General features: G+C 43.4%; 2 protein-coding genes across 2 annotated transcripts; one reads left to right on the top strand and one right to left on the bottom strand.

The window, feature by feature from the left end:
• Positions 1-4,314: 4,314 nt before the first annotated feature.
• On the top strand, positions 4,315-8,690 carry timm13 (translocase of inner mitochondrial membrane 13 homolog (yeast)). Its single transcript, XM_026158207.2, has 3 exons — positions 4,315-4,827; positions 5,204-5,272; positions 7,653-8,690. Exons 1-3 carry the CDS (start codon positions 4,708-4,710, stop codon positions 7,749-7,751), a joined length of 288 nt encoding a protein of 95 aa, XP_026013992.1. The 5' UTR covers positions 4,315-4,707; the 3' UTR covers positions 7,752-8,690.
• tmprss9 (transmembrane serine protease 9) lies at positions 8,298-15,674 on the bottom strand. The gene is made up of 15 exons (XM_026158201.2): positions 15,533-15,674; positions 15,270-15,397; positions 15,121-15,188; positions 14,867-15,042; positions 14,727-14,771; positions 13,997-14,110; positions 13,674-13,839; positions 12,308-12,582; positions 12,016-12,158; positions 11,123-11,396; positions 10,925-11,038; positions 10,671-10,839; positions 10,326-10,591; positions 9,848-9,984; positions 8,298-9,259 (listed from the first exon to the last, which is right to left on the bottom strand). Exons 1-15 carry the CDS (start codon positions 15,672-15,674, stop codon positions 9,098-9,100), a joined length of 2,379 nt encoding a protein of 792 aa, XP_026013986.2. The 3' UTR covers positions 8,298-9,097.
• Positions 15,675-15,684: the final 10 nt, after the last annotated feature.

Below are 15,684 nucleotides of genomic sequence, written 5' to 3'. Positions count from 1 at the left end.
CCAACCTGGATCAGTGTCCGTCATTATATTCAGAAACCATCGCCATGAATCACCCGAGACACCTGTCACTGTATGTTTCACCTGCCTGCTTTGTTCTCGCCTTTCCTTGGCTTGCGCGTAAAGAAGAAAATCTCCATTTCAGCGCTATCAATGAACGCCAAGCAGCCTGTGTTTGTAAAGGATTTAGCGGAACAACACAATGGAAAAGGGGAGTCTGTGAAAAAAGACGACATAACGATAGACAGAAAAACTATCCAGGACGGCATCGATGCTGGGTGTAAATGCGCACAGGGTTAAAACTACACGTGTAATACAGGCTGATGTTTAAGAAAGGTTTTCCTGAAAGCTGTTGCTGCTGAGATTTTTACACTTTGATGTCACAAAACAGTCTAAAGATCACTTAAAATGACCTTCATTTCACAGACCAGTCTGCTCACCCAGCTCTGAGTCAAATGTGACCGAGATGAACAGCATAAACATAATTTCATGAAATAACTATTGTTACTAGAAAAAAAATCAACGCATTGATTGTGAAAGACAGCGGTGTGAAGTTGTAAATAACTAACCACGATTTTTAACTGAATGAAAGGTAAAAAAGTTACATGGAGGTTACATCATATAAGATTTAATAATCTGCTCTCTAGAAGGTTTTCAGAAAGTCACAGGTCCATCCAGCACACCCATCCCCACCCACAGATAGTCCAGAAACCACACAAACATTTTGCTTAAATTACTGAGATTTTTTCAGATTGTTTTCCAACTCGGTCAGCTATTGCATTATTTTGCACCATTTTTATAACACAGAGGTCTCAGTGTTGCACAACTCTTCCATAATGCTCACAAGAATAAACATTGTGGCAGTAAATCCCAAAATTTTTGATTATTTTTGAAAACCACAAAAATAGCTACCATGTAGATAACAGAGCCTATTCCATGCAGTGGGATGGGCTGCAGCAGCCCCCTCGTGAAGCCGAATAGGATAAGTGGGAGAAAATGGACAGATCAACTGTGTACATTTTAATTTTGGAATGTAAACTATCCACAGGTTGACAAAGAATTAAAAAATTAATGATTAGAGTAAGAAAACTGCATACTGAAGTTCTTAAAGGATTTTCGCACATCATACAAGACGGCCAATCAGTAAAATATCTGGAACAACAGTCTTAGTGATCATATGATTGCAGGTTGAGCGCTGTGAGATTGTTTCTTCAGCTGAATTCTTGGCATTTTCTGCAGGAATTAAGCACTCGTGAGGTTTGCAACAATTCATAAAGAATGCGCCTCGGATCCAAGCAGCCTCTCAGGACGAGAAGCAGGTCAGTGAGGAGTCGTCTAAGTCAAGCCCGCTTGTACTTGTCTGCAACTCAAAGTTTTAGAAAAGAGACTAAAGTGAGAAAATGTAACAATTATGCGCCAGCCTTTGCTGGGACATGCCCTGACATGTGTGACTGATGATGTGAACAATTTATTCTGTTAAGGTGTGTCAGTTTCAAGGCTCTCACGTTGTTCCAGTGGGTGAATTTAAATGGATTTGAATTTCTGCTAATGTTATTAGTGATTGTCGTGCTTTGACAGGCCACAGTGTCTGCTGTGGAAAAGCGTAATAGAAGTCAGCAGAGAAAACCTCATGGATTTAAACAACACTGGTTTGTTTGTGCACCGAGAAGACTGAAGTCCACCAGAGTGGGTGCCACACATCTCGGGTTTCCTCTGCCTCTCTTCCTGTTTTGAACTCCTTCTTAGTGTCGCTCAGCAGCTGCTTTTGAAGATTACAAACTGCTGCTGCTGCTTAGCTTTCAGAATTTGTGTGGATGAGAGAAGCAGTGTTTTAAGCCGTCTTCCCTTTTATCCACTATTTCCTCTCCTATTATTTGCTTGACAGGGGATTTACATTTGAGTGCATCTCATTTATCAAGTAAGCAGACGTCTCTTTCTTATACAGCGAAACGTCCTGGAGTAACCTCACATCCTGGTGCAATACCTCAAAGTCTGACAGTCATAAACTGGCTGGTAATTCACAATTTTATAACAATTGTAGCCGCTACTCATTACTGCTGGAAGAGCCAAATGCTTTTATGCACACAAGTGCCTGAAGGAGATTAAGAATTTAAGCAGATTAGATTAATGAACTCATGATTGTAATCTAGGGTTAATTCATTTTGCTTTAACCCACTCCTCCCCGCCCCCGGCCCTTTCGACCCCCAGGGCTTGAAGCCTAACTGGTCTGTGGAGTGTGTGTGTGTGTGTGTGTGTGTGTGTGTGTGTGTGTGTGTGTGTGTGTGTGTGTGTGTGTGTGTGTGTGTGTGTGTGTGTGTTGTTCCAAGCTTTGTATGACTGGTCATTAATTACTGTTGGGCAGGCGCAACACTAATCAGACCCCCTACGATTGTTCATCAACACCCCCGACAGTGCAATAAACCACTCAGTGAGCGTCTGTTTAGATGACAGTAACCGCCACTCCATTGTTGCCTACACTGTACCACTTATTTGTTCGCTCAAGGCAGGTGGTCTTCTTAGTGAGGTCATCGAGTCTGAAACATAAAGCTGGGGGTCCTTGGAGAGGCCATCCTTAACCCTGGGCCCCAACGCAAACAGCACAGAGCTCCTTCTGACTTTCTATTCCTGTAGGCGACTCTGGCTTTTCATTTATTTTAGCCTGCAGTAAATGTTTTGGCTCATGACCCGCTTATCAAGGACAGCTGACATGTTTAGTCCTAACATTTATTGAAAATGATGTTATCTTTAAACAAGTAGATTTGACAGAATTGTCCCTCCTTTTAGAGTGACAGCCCATCCATAGATGGAAGAGAAATGCAGTTTAGTCATTAGAAGGATAAAGTGTATCCTGATCAAAGTAACACACAGAGAATCAGGAAAACTTGTGCTCGGACTACAATTTAAAGAGTGACTGCTCCTTTCAAAGGATGTCTGTGTGTAACTATTTTAAATAAATCTCAATCTAAATTTAAGGGGTGCATTAAATATTTTATATTATTATTTTTAGTTAATAATAAAATAAATAAAAATTATGACTTATGGGTGGAAAATAAATGAATACAAAATTAATTTCAGTAGAGGAAAATCAGCCTCGTTACAGATTAAAGTCTTATTATGTGCAGTGACAGGAAAGTTGACCTCACATGGTTTTGATCTGCACAAAGAGCATCTGCTTCATGAACAGTCACAAACATGTATCGACACATGTAACTGTTTACAGCACACTAACTGAACTTAGTCAAACTCGAGGGAGTATTTAGCGGAGAACAGCTCCACCGTGTGGCAAACAAAAGCACTTTTGTTAAGGTGGATCACGTGCTAATCGTAGGGGTGACCAGATGCCCTTCTTCATGTTGGACTGCACCGCATTTTTTACCCCTTGCGCTCCTGTCACGCATATTGAGACAATGTGCCGCACTTTGTGTAAATGACCTTTAAATTTGGTAAATATTTTTACGTTTGTTTGAAAGGCACTTCGGTTTTATTTTGAAATCCATGCTTTTATTTTGAAACAGGAAACTGGCACAAAACCGTTAAAGGGCTGTTAGTAACGTTTCTTTTAGGATATGGTAAAATAGTGTGCCTTAAAGTGAAAAATATGTACGTTTACTTTGCCAATTAGTACCTGGCTGACAGTGGCACAAGGTTTGTTAATGTTTCCTTTAACGGAATAAGTTACATGCAATCAAAATGTCGTTTAATAGAGTTTATATTGTTAACCTTGAACTTGACCTTTATGTGTAGTGGTAAGTTAGTGAGGTGATACAATGAATTGAGTGATGTAAATTTGATGTATATGCTAAATGTGAGCAGGAGAAATTAGTTTCCTTTGATCTTATGGTATTAATATTGCTGGTTTTGTTTTGCTCCTAGCTCTTACGGTGTCTTCACTGAATGTTTCAATAAAAACATTTCCAATAAAACCTCTGTGAAGCATCAGTATAAGAGACCATCATTCAGCCAGGGATGCTACACTTTGACCGGCTCTGCGGGATGCGTTAAAGTCTGGATTTTTATGCCCAACACTCTAATGCGCTAACTCTGAAACCAATAGGGGGGGAAAGCCACCTAAACGTTACACGCTTTGCAGATTTTGAATCAAATTATCCAACAGAAAATTTAGCCGCAGTTTATATCGTTTTTTTTCCTTCTGGATAATTTCATTAGTTTCACACAAGGAAAAATGTGGCGTAAAGTGACACTACACGTGTCTCTTAATTGGCTAGAAAAATGCTAACGTTGGCTCAGTAAACATTGCATAGATGATGAAATCTAATGATGATTAACAGACAGGAAAAATAACAGGACAAAGTTCAGATCCGCTTCATCCTTATTTTATTTACTTAGCAAGACAGTTGCTTTTAAATGCCATTTATTTGGCCTTTACATGCAAACCCGCACAGTACCTCCCTGTATTGCCAACATGTCCCACATGGTCCCACAAAAACACCGTTTTTAAATGTTCAAATGTAAATATACATAGTAGTACTGATCTGTAGGAGAAATGCTACTTGTAGCAGTACAGCTTATGTTGGGGGAAAAACTACATTTCCCATGAAACCGAGTGGCTTACACGGAAATGACGCAACAAGCACAGCTTCTGTCAAGGGCATCGGAAACTAACGCCGGCTAAGGCTAGCAGCGGCTGTTTGCACGTGTATTGGAAGAAGCTCCGCAAAGGTGAGTTTGAAGAACACGACTGAGGCGGAAATGGACGGCTTTGGTTCAGACTTCTCAGCAGGAGGGTCCGGCGGGAAAATGGACACCGGTACCATCATGGAGCAGGTCAAGGTCCAGATCGCGGTGGCTAACGCTCAGGAGCTGCTGCAGGTAGATCAATGAACACGGCTGCTAAGCTAGCAAGCGCACATTGAGGCTCAAAGAAGTGCTGAGTGCTTTTATCCTCACGGGTCAGAGCTACACAGCTTTACAGTAGCTTCGTTTTTCGTTCTGTGTGTAAGACTGTTTTATTTTTTAGCCCGCAATAACTTCAATAAGGTTGATGGATCCTGCCAGCATGTAAATACAAGGCTCATATAAACACACGAGCCAGCACTGAAATGCTGCCGACACAAAAAGATCCTTTTGAGCCACAACGTTGGAGGGTCTTTTAATACATATCTGTTTTTTTTTAAAAGTCATGCAAATATTCTGCGCTGCTGCTGTCAGAGTAGTAAATGCTAATAAAACACTGTTTCTATTTCAGAGAATGACCGATAAATGCTTCAAGAAGTGCATAGGCAAGCCTGGAAGCACACTGGACAACTCTGAGCAGGTATGCACTGGCTGAGTCGCTTCAGTGATGCCCTGCTGCCCAGAGCAAAGAAGTGATCACGTTTTAAGAAAGCAGGAGGGCATAACAAAAGTGCTGCAGGGCTCTAAGGCTTACCTGACAGGTGCTTTTGAGTGGGGCAAGCGCAAAAACATAAGGTGCTGCTGAGGTACTGCATCATCTTGTAGAATAATATATCAGGTTTATCGTAGGATAAGGTGGACCAACATGTATCCACTCCTGAGTCTTCATCAGTGTCTCGTTTCCAGGTTAGAGTTGATCTGGGTTGGTCTATCTCTCTGCAGAAATGCTCCTTGCATGCATATATATATATATATATTAGGGGTGCAACGATACACAAAATTCACGGTTCGGTTCGATATTTTTTCGATACAAAAAAAATGTTCATGCCTTTTTAATTTGTCATTTATTAAATTTTCACGGCACATTCCGCACCACATCTCTGTGCGTTCATCATTTGTTTGAAGCCAGCTCACCTCCACCAACTACTTGTCCGAGAATACGCGCTTCTTTTGTGGTTCGGACTCCTCCTGACATTTCTTTGGAGGTGGAGGAACACCAAAGTAATTGCTTAAACGAGCTTCTTCGGCATCTTTAAGAGTTCTAAACAAATGTCTGTCCTTCTGAAAAGCTTATGTATGTAAACACGCGTTGCAACTTCTTATCTTGTGCGCGTTTTTTATTTTGACAGCGAATGCGCACCTGCGGACCACTTATGTGCAGCCCTGGTTATTTAGCTCGTCATATTGCAGCCACAGAAATTCTTTTGTCCATGAAACCATAAAGCTGCACTTTCTTTTTGCCTTATAGTCTGATTTGTCATAACTTCTCCGTTTTGTGGTAAGCTTTTCTTTGGCTGTCACTTCTTCACCCCGACCTGTCTTATTTGGCTCAGCAGAACTAAAATATATATCCTGCTGCTTTTACACACGGACTCACATAAGCTCAGCGATCCTCTGCGCGATCAACCTCTCACATGTTTAAGCTGCGGGAGATTTCACTTGTCATGTTTGCATAGTAAGCTAACGATTAATAAGACGATGTCAGAGGAATTGGTGCACAAATTATCATCACTCACAGATCAGTGCTGTCGCTCTCTATACACAGTTCGCGCGATTGCAAAGTGAAAGCAAAAAAACAAGCGCAAATTCAAACGCGATTTCAATATGTCACATATTGACAGTGGCTCACCGATGCCAATGACATAATTACCCAGCTACATTTCTGAAAGAATGCAAAAGCATTGACATATATTTTTCCTACAATAGCCCGACGGGCAGGGCAGAGATAGATTTTGGTAGCCCGACTGGAAAAATCGCTAGCCCTGGGACGTCGGGCTAGCGATATTGCGAGCCCTGTATCTGATTGAGGAATCACTCATCTTTGGAAAAGAGAGTTTATTACAGAGAAATGGCTCTTTCAAAATAAAAGCTATACTATCCGCTTCTTCTGGGCTATATTCTCAGCAGCATATTAAACATATCAGGTCCCCATAAGGAGAATCCTGTGCTAACGGCTGTCTAAATGACTCGGGTAAAGTTAGTAGCATGCTTGTTGTTTTTGTCTTTGCACTAGGATGATGTCGGAGTAAATGTGCAGTCATATTCGTTGTGTTCCCACTAGTGCTTACAGGTTAATCTCGTTGAAATGACCTTAACGCCACAACACGGCAAATCTCCGTTAACGAGCTACCGCGGATCGCCCCGTGCATGGGGCTGGACAGCGTCAACACGTTAACGAGCTAACTGCGCTAACACACTAGCTCCCACCCATGTAATTGAGCATTGCATGGCACATCCAACATACTGTTTTACTTTAGTCCATGACGCGCTTACCTTCAGGGTCATACGTCACATGAAGACCAAAATAGTTCCAAAGGCAGATCTGAATGAGGGTGGGGGAGGTTCAATTTGCCATGTTGCAAGGAGAGCTTAACTTCTGTCTCGCTAGCTTGCCCTGCGCTCAGTGAATCTGCACTCGACTGCTCTGCCTAGGCTGCACTGTCCAGCCTAGGCGGAGCAGTCGAGTGCAGATTCACTGAGCGCTCAACACAGACAGCATCATCAGAAGGAAAGTTTATAAAATAAATTAAAAATTTTGTATTGTTCGATACATATGCGTACCGAACCGGAAGCACTGTATCGAACGGTTCAATATCGATACGAATATCGTTGCACCCCTAATCTATCTATCTATCTATCTATCTATCTATCTATCTATCTATCTATCTATCTATCGATAGATAGATAGAGGAGTGCATCAGAAACATTTTTTGTATTAATCACAGTTTTAAATCGGTTAAAGTCTTTGTAGACCACGAGTGGTTTATTTCTCTGGACTCTCTTTGCTTTGTCCCTAACAGAAGTGTATCGCCATGTGTATGGACCGCTATATGGACGCCTGGAACACCGTGTCCCGAACATACAACTCCAGACTGCAGCGAGAAAGAGCTCGCATGTGAACTCTCTTCATCTTTCCCTTCTTCAGGCTGCTGCACACAGCGAGGGCCGATGCAGTGCTCTGCAGGAGGGCCCGCGCCGTGCACGACTTTGCCACGCAGCGGCGCAACATCTGTCACAGTACCTCTGACAGGCAGAGCACAGCCTGTGGACTGCAGCCATAACGGTGTCTCTGTGGACAGTTTTTATTTTGCTCTGAGGAACAGTTCACTACCAATGTTAAATCGATTGTGTGTTTTACGTTAGAAATATAATCAGTCATCTTCTGCGGGTTCTTGCCATGCTGATTGGAAACACTAAATTACCTGCTTAGGTGTGAATGTGTTTTAAAGTGTTTGCTGATGCTGTGGCAGGAGGCGGAGCCTGCTGTGCTGCTATAAGGACTCCAGGTGCAGTTTGGCTCAATAGGCCCAGCTTACTTCCTGTGACTCATCTCCCTGCCCATCGAATGCTTCTGCCTGTAATACCAATAACAGTAAACGTCTCCCAGTCACTGCAGACTCTCCTTTAAACACTGCTTCACATTCTTTGCTGGGTGATTGTGCTTAGAGATTAAATATTTCCTGGAGCCTTAAAGGAAAAAAGTGCTTAAAAATCATCAGGAAGAATCGAAGCGTTTTGGTGTTTTCACCAGCATGAATTTGACATTTCCAAGCCTCCAAACAGACCTATATCAAAGTACGCCTGGAGAACAACACTGTTTTGTCTGACGTGTTTTCTGGTTGTCACTCTATCTGCTGCCCTCCACAGTAGTGGGTTTGTTCCAGCGGGGTCTCCCTCGCCCTGACGGGGTACTGCACCTTTCTCAGCTTCGTGTGTGTGCGGTTTGTTAGATGTCTGGGAACCTGAGTTTGTGTGAGGAGCCAGAAAAGCTGTGAACATCATTTGCAATCAGTGATTTTTTTTCCCCCCAAGAAAAAATAATAAATTAATCAATCAGGTGTTCTCTCGTTTCTGATCAAAAATATCCACCAACAGAACGACACCGAGTCCCACGTCACTGACTTTGTACAGAGTAGACTTTCCCCACAAATCCACGTTGCAGTAAAAGATCACAATACCCTTACATTTACCCATAAATGAATCCCATATTGTCCACACAAAATACACAAAGCCACGTGCTGTGTGTTTACCATCCATGACAATAAATAACTAATAAATACTCCAAATGATCCGTGAATGAATGTTTAAGGCACAGATCAGGATTGTTTCCTCAGTTCAGGTAAAGCACAGCACTACCACCAGCACCCGTGACCGGAGGGTCACAAAGGTCAGGGCTGTGTACACAGTGTTTGTGTGTGGCTGTTTAGCATGACCTCAGTTCTCTGCAGACACAGTTCTTCCTTCATCAGAAGGGAAGGTATGTGGATATCCAGCTCCTGATAGACGTCACACGAGTGTAAACTCCCGGGAAACCGACTCGGCCGCATCCGTGTCCCCAGCTGGTTACTCCAGCGATAAACCACTGACCGGAGGGCTGACGACACGTCAGCGGCCCTCCAGAGTCTCCCTGCAATATCAAAACACATCAACAGTTTCATTTGGAATTTAAATAACTTTAAATTCTATATAAATGTGCTCTATAAATACAGTGATGATTGATTAACTCATTTATAAGAGCAGACTGAAGATGAGTATGGCAGCAGGGGAGTAAATGTCAGTCAGTCTGCAGCTGAGCCCGGTGCTCTGACCGAAACAGGAATGCCTGAGGGTTTCGTTACATAAGACGATTATGGAGAGGATGCAGCGGGGTGGCCTGCCTTCGCTGAGGAAGACAGCGTACATTTTCTATCAGGTCACATTTTCTAGCTTTATTCTTTTTGGAGTTTTTTCTCTTACATCTGATTCTTGCTTTTAAACCTTAATTTATTCGTCAGCCTTTTTCCAAAGGTGAACCAGAGAAGCCTGTAAGGGGGGAGATCAAGGTTGACTTTGCTCCGGCCTGGTTAACCATTCACTGTAAAGACACCACAGTCATACTTCCTCCAGCCTCCGAGCACTGCATGCAGTGCACCAGCCTGATGTTAAAAGTCTGCAGGTTAGGAACTTTTTAACGATTGTGAAACAGGAAGTGCAGAAGTCTGTGTGAACATCATACCAAGCAGGTGTCCCGACCTCCCGCCATGAATCCCGCACACATCATGTTTGAAGTCAGAACGCTACCGTATGATTGCTGACAGTCCGTCTGGTCAATGATGTTCACAGCAGCTTTCTGTAGCAGGTTGGTCAATGAACCTGAGGAAAGAGCATTGCACACAGAACAGGTGTGATCGCAACACCTGAGCACCAGTGTTTTTGTTGCTGTGGAAACAAAATTCCATTCAGAGGCAGATAAGGCAGAAGCTAAGCTGATAAAGGCTGCAGTCATATCACATTCACTCGTGAAAGGCCGAACAGGCCACGGATCACAGAGCTATTCCTGCTTTTCTACCTCTGAAGGCTGAGTCACGTCAATAACGTGAAAATGATCTCACCTCTCGGGCTCCCCTGCCTTTATTTCTTAGTAAAGACATTTCATTTTTTTCCTGTGTGACCTCTAAATGCAGGACGTTTAGTTTCGTGGGTTCATCTCTCACCTCCCTCTCTCATGGATCCCCACCCTGTGATGTAGCACTCTGCGCTCTTTAAGAAGCGGTGTACTGGTGATGGAAGACAGACAGACTGGATGGTGTAAGACATCGGGGCTGGGACGGCCAGCTCCAGCAAAGCCACATCGTGGTCCATGTTGGTGCCATTAAAGGCCGGGTGGATGATTACCCTCTGGATGGGAACGACCAGGGCTCCTACCCCCGATCGCAGCACAGATCCCAGGCTCACGGCCCAGTTATTGGGAGTAGAGTCACTTTAGATGTAAGTTATTAATATTAGAATCACTCCTGAGCTTTCAGTGAAACGAGTTTTGATATAAATGTATGAAATACCTTTTGAAGCAGTGCGCTGCAGTCAGTAACCACCTATTGTGAATGAGCGTGGCACCGCATCTGTGAAGCCTCTGGTACTGAAGACTCCCGATCCAAGGCCACTCTCCCCTCCGAGCTGTGACTCCACCCACGATCCTATGGGAGCCCAGCGCAGGGCGCACGCCGCAGTCTTAAAAAACCAAAAACCAAAACGCAGTTAAGAAGAATGACCCGTAAGTCCCTCATGCTCCGTGCTTCGTGCATTTTAAGTTTACCACAGTTTCTTTCATCAGCCCCATTGGGACAGTCTGCGGCTCTGTCACACTCCGGGTTGACCTTGCTGATGCAGGAAGTGGAGCTACACTCAAAGTTTCCACTGCAATTCAAGGCTGGAAAAAACACATTCATTAAATAAATGAATCTCAGTAACCGATAAAGCTCTTAAGATTAAGGAGCTTTCAGGCTGACATTACCAGACAGTGGTAGCACTGCTGCAGACGACACGTTATCAGCTGAGGTCCCGAGTGCTGGTGGGGTATTAAACTCTGTCACTGTGGGAACATGCTGGCCATAATCATGAACCGAGGTGGGATCAGTCTGGCTTAGAATCCAGTTACGGAGCCTGGTAACACGGGAATAAACCCCAGGTCTGTTGACCTGAGCGCAGCCCACACCCCAGCTCACTATCCCGGCCAGGAAGAATCTTCCCGGGGCCCCCTCGCACACCAGAGGTCCTCCGGAGTCCCCCTGCACATGACACACATGAGCTGACAGATACTCTGAAAAGTGTCATTTTTGGTAACTTTCAACTATTCAGCATCAGGTAATCCGTCCTGGTTGGTCAGGATTAGCATCATTAGGCTAATCACCACAATTTTAAGCATCAGCTCTGAACCTTGAAAGTCACGGAGCTACTGGGAGATATGTCTCAGAGCATGTTGTCTTTATCAGGGAGACGACACGACAGAAGGGGCACGACATGTACGACTGTCAAATATCAGCTGCTGTAATTCACAGCTATTGCTTTAAATGTTGAAACAATTATGTAATAAGTGCATTTTACACATTCTTAAAGTTCATATTTTTGTCCAAAGAAGTAACATTTTACGTACAGAGAGATAAAATTTCCAAAACGTGTTCGATAATTTATGCAACATCAGATATTTTGAAGTGGATTTCTTTCAGACTGAGCCTCTCACGGTATAATCAACAGCACACGGTTATGCTGAGATGAACAGATGGCTCATAGTCTCAGTTTTTAAGGTGAGAACGGTGTGAATATTTTTAGCGATCCTCAGACCTTCATAGGTCATAGGTCATAGGTATAGACATGCCCCACTGCATGTGAACCGTTTTCACCACTGACCTGACACGAGTCCACCTTGCCCTGCAGGAATCCAGCACACATCATGTTTGGAGTGATCGCTCCTCTGTACACAGATGACTTATTGCACACCTTGGAGTCAATGACTTTGACCACAGCTTTCTGCAGCGTGGAGGGCAGCGTGACTGCAGAAGAACACACGACACACTGATTACTCCCACTTGTCATATTTCACCTTAAATGACAAGACGACAGCTTTCAAGAACAAGTTTTTAGGATTTTCTTTTCTAAATGACTCGTCTGTTGCGTTTTGTGTGCATTCCTGCAGACTCACAGCTAAACTGGTGTACGGCACCCCAACCGGACACAATGCAGCTCTGACCAGGTGCAAAAACATGAGATGGGGAGGGTATGCAGACAGGCTGCACGTAAGAGCTGAACGCGAGAGGCGTCTCCAGCTCCAGCACAGTTACATCATTGTCCGTGGTCATGGGGTTGTAGTCTGGAGACACAGTTATGGACTTGATGTTAATCGTTCTGGACTCTGGCTCCTCACCGCTCACCAGCGTCGCCCCAACCAGGGCTGTCCATTCTTTGGGGTTATTGACCCTAAAACCAGAGGAGGCAATCATAAATGATGGTGTATATTCATGAAATGGGATTGTTGTTTCTTAAGGACTTTTCTAGCATTTTTTCCAAAAGCCAGAACAGAATATTTGATCAAAAACTGAAAAAACTGAAAATCATTTCCAGGCTCGTGTGCAGATGTGTCCTAATACTGATTTATTGCAGGACAGCACATGAGGAAATGTGTTTTATGTAACTGTTTGCAAAGTGGTGAAAGAAGCATCATAGTCCTGTTTAAGTAATAGTGGGAAAACCTAAGGATCAAAACATTGCTAAAGTAAAAGTACCCAGAAACATATACATCACAATTAATGATGACGTAATATGCAAATTAATTTAATGGTGCACTGGTAGATAACTTTATTACTTGTGTACTGCTGGGTATCTTTATCAGTCTTGCCCCGCCTTACCTCTCTGAGCCTCATCCCCACGCACCAGCTGCCCCAGGGGGCGGGGCCTTTTCTACATTATGAAATAACCTGACCTTGCAGTTAGAGAGGCCGCTTCACTGTCCACTTTCAAAACATGTCTTAAAACCCATTTTTATTCTTTGGCTTTTGACCTCAGTGAGACTTAGTTTCTCTTGTAATTAAATTAGTTATTTATTTAATTATTTTATTTTTTCTTTTATTTATATCTTATGTAATTTTATTATTTAGTTCAAATGTACAGCACTTTGTGTCAGCTGTGGTTGTTTTAAAGTGTTTTATAAATAAAGGTGATGATGATGATGATGATGATGATGTACCAACGAGGCAAAGAATACTAGTAGACGTGTGTTTGAAAAACAATTTATAATTAAAGCTTTAAAATGAATAGCATGGACAACCAAGCACAGTATTTACCTCCAAAACAGCGCGGAAGGAGCAAAGCATAGAAATACTACAGTGCTGTATACAGTAAGTCCGTGCTGTGCTTCTGTAAAGCACCTGTAAACTGTGAGCTACATTTCACCTCTCCATACTCTCAAACGATGGCATTGAGCATGTGAAGGTCGAAAGCTTAATGATTGTATTGATTAGCATCCAAAATTTTCAAACGACTGTTTTTAAATGGGTTTAAATCAGAGCTACCTCTCAAAGCAGTGAGCTGCGCTGACGAGCCAGCGTTCATTGACGATGGTGGCTCCGCAGATGTGCCGCCCATGGAACCTCAGGCTGACCTGCCACGGCAGCTCCCCTCGCCGTGCGTCCTCACCGCCCACCACCCGACTCCCCGTGGCAGGACGCGTACCGCAGGCTGTGGGTTGGGTGAAGAAAAACTAGTGTAAGTGATTAAAAGCAGATGTGTCCCAGTATATTCTGCTCAGGTCTGTGGTAACGATGCACACTCGTTAATAACAGAAGGAGTAACGGAGCTACTGTGTATGTCTGCTGTCGTTTGAGGAGTCATTCACCACAGCGAGCTTCATCAGATCCATCTGCGCAGTCTGGGACGAAGTCGCACTCTGGGTTTACTTTAGTGACACATTCTCCGCTGTCACAGGTGAAAGTGTTGTCAGGACAGCTGGCTGCAGAGCCAAAAATACTTTCACTACGCATGAAATAAATGAATAAATAACAACAACAATACATAGTAGAGTTTTTGCAAAACTGGTGACTTATTAAAGTTACAATTCTCACTTCTAAAGATAAATTTGCACATTGAAAACCTGCTGGATGAGCTGAAAAATGGACTGTTTCAGAACACAAAGGCCCAGTTTTGGCTCGTGAAAAGCTGAGACTTTGTTGAACACGATTTAACAGGATAATGAATGAATGGATGTTTGGGAGGAGGACGGATGTCTGTGCGGCAAAGCCATTCATTCCAGATGGAAGTGACATCATTAGGTGAACATTTGAGTTTAGCTTGGCTAATAATAAAGGAAATGAAAATACTTTTTTGAGGTTATGGAAGTCAGATAAAGAGTTTGATGTATCCGTTTCTTATACAAATAAAGATGTAAATGATAAACGACATTTCCACTGCTATAAAACATTTTTACAGTTTTCACTGTAAATTTCATTTACAGTAACTTTACTTTCCTGTAAGTACTTTTACAGTCATTTTCTGGCATCCAGCACATTACTGTTAAATTTGCAGCACAATTGTGTGTTTGGTTTTGTGCGTGCGAGTGTGTAACTTACCTATCATACTGTCTCCAATAACATAAAATGACTTTCCACTGGCTCCTACAAAGAAGGAGGAGTGATAGTTACGATCATCGTCACTCCTAGTAAACGTAAAGACTCTGGTGAAACACACAGACTGGTGACAGCTTTACTACCCAGCAGGATGACAGCGTCGATCTGTCCAAACTCCGGCACCTCCAGCGGTTTCCCGTGCATCGATGAGCTGAGTCCTGCACTCAGCAAGTCCTGAACAAAGTTTTCTGAATACTGCTGGATCTTGGACACCCTGAAGACGAGTCGGAGCGTCGCCATCACATCTCCGTTAATGTTACTAGGAAGGCGAGAAGAAAACTGGCAATGTTCCATCTTACATCCTGTTTGTGTGTTGAATAAATGACCCCGTGCTTACCCATAGGCAACAATGCTGCAATCGACAAAGTGACGTGTTACGGGTGAGGCGGTGAAGACGTTTTTAATCTGAAAGGTGAGAATCAGTAACAGTTGAACACCTTTAACATTAAGACCTGCGCTCTCATTGTGTTGTGAATCAGCACTAACCCTGGACTTTAAAACTGAGGACAGTACTATGGAGAAACCAGAGCTCTTATCCTGCAGTGCAGCGTCGTACTTCAGACCTCTGAGCTCCACTGTCTCCATGAAATGATGCTGCTCCTGCACAAGGTACGCTGCGGGTAAAACAGGAGGAAGTTATCAGTAAGTGATGCATCTGCAGTGAAATCTTTAAACGGTTCGTGCTGGTTTAAAAACGTCTGATAAATGAGTCACAAAACATTACACCCAACATTCGTGTGCAGGCTCACCTATAACCAGGCCGACAAAGATGCCAATAATAAGGAAGAAGAGGAGGAAGAGTATGAGACCGCTCCTGTAGCAGACAGAGCTGGAGGGAGCGGGAGGCGAAGATGACCACGGCCCTCGGCCTTCATCCTTCTGCGCTTCCATGTTGGATTCA

This window comes from Astatotilapia calliptera, chromosome 23 (genome assembly GCF_964374335.1).
Source record: "Astatotilapia calliptera chromosome 23, fAstCal68.1, whole genome shotgun sequence".
NCBI lineage: Eukaryota > Metazoa > Chordata > Actinopteri > Cichliformes > Cichlidae > Astatotilapia > Astatotilapia calliptera.
The sequence above is the reverse complement of the archived record's forward strand: the minus strand, read 5'-3'. Positions and strand labels throughout refer to the sequence as shown.

Coding starts and splice junctions, on each gene's coding strand:
- tmprss9 (XM_026158201.2), bottom strand. CDS start 15,674: ATGGAAGCGCAGAAGGATGAAGGCCGAGGGCCGTGGTCATCTTCGCCT. Junction 14,111..14,726: donor TATTGGAGACAGTATGATAG/GTAAGTTACACA, acceptor TTGGCTCTGCAG/CCAGCTGTCCTGACAACACT. Junction 10,840..10,924: donor GGCTGATGAAAGAAACTGTG/GTAAACTTAAAA, acceptor TGGTTTTTTAAG/ACTGCGGCGTGCGCCCTGCG.
- timm13 (XM_026158207.2), top strand. CDS start 4,708: ATGGACGGCTTTGGTTCAGACTTCTCAGCAGGAGGGTCCGGCGGGAAA. Junction 4,828..5,203: donor ACGCTCAGGAGCTGCTGCAG/GTAGATCAATGA, acceptor TTTCTATTTCAG/AGAATGACCGATAAATGCTT. Junction 5,273..7,652: donor CACTGGACAACTCTGAGCAG/GTATGCACTGGC, acceptor TGTCCCTAACAG/AAGTGTATCGCCATGTGTAT.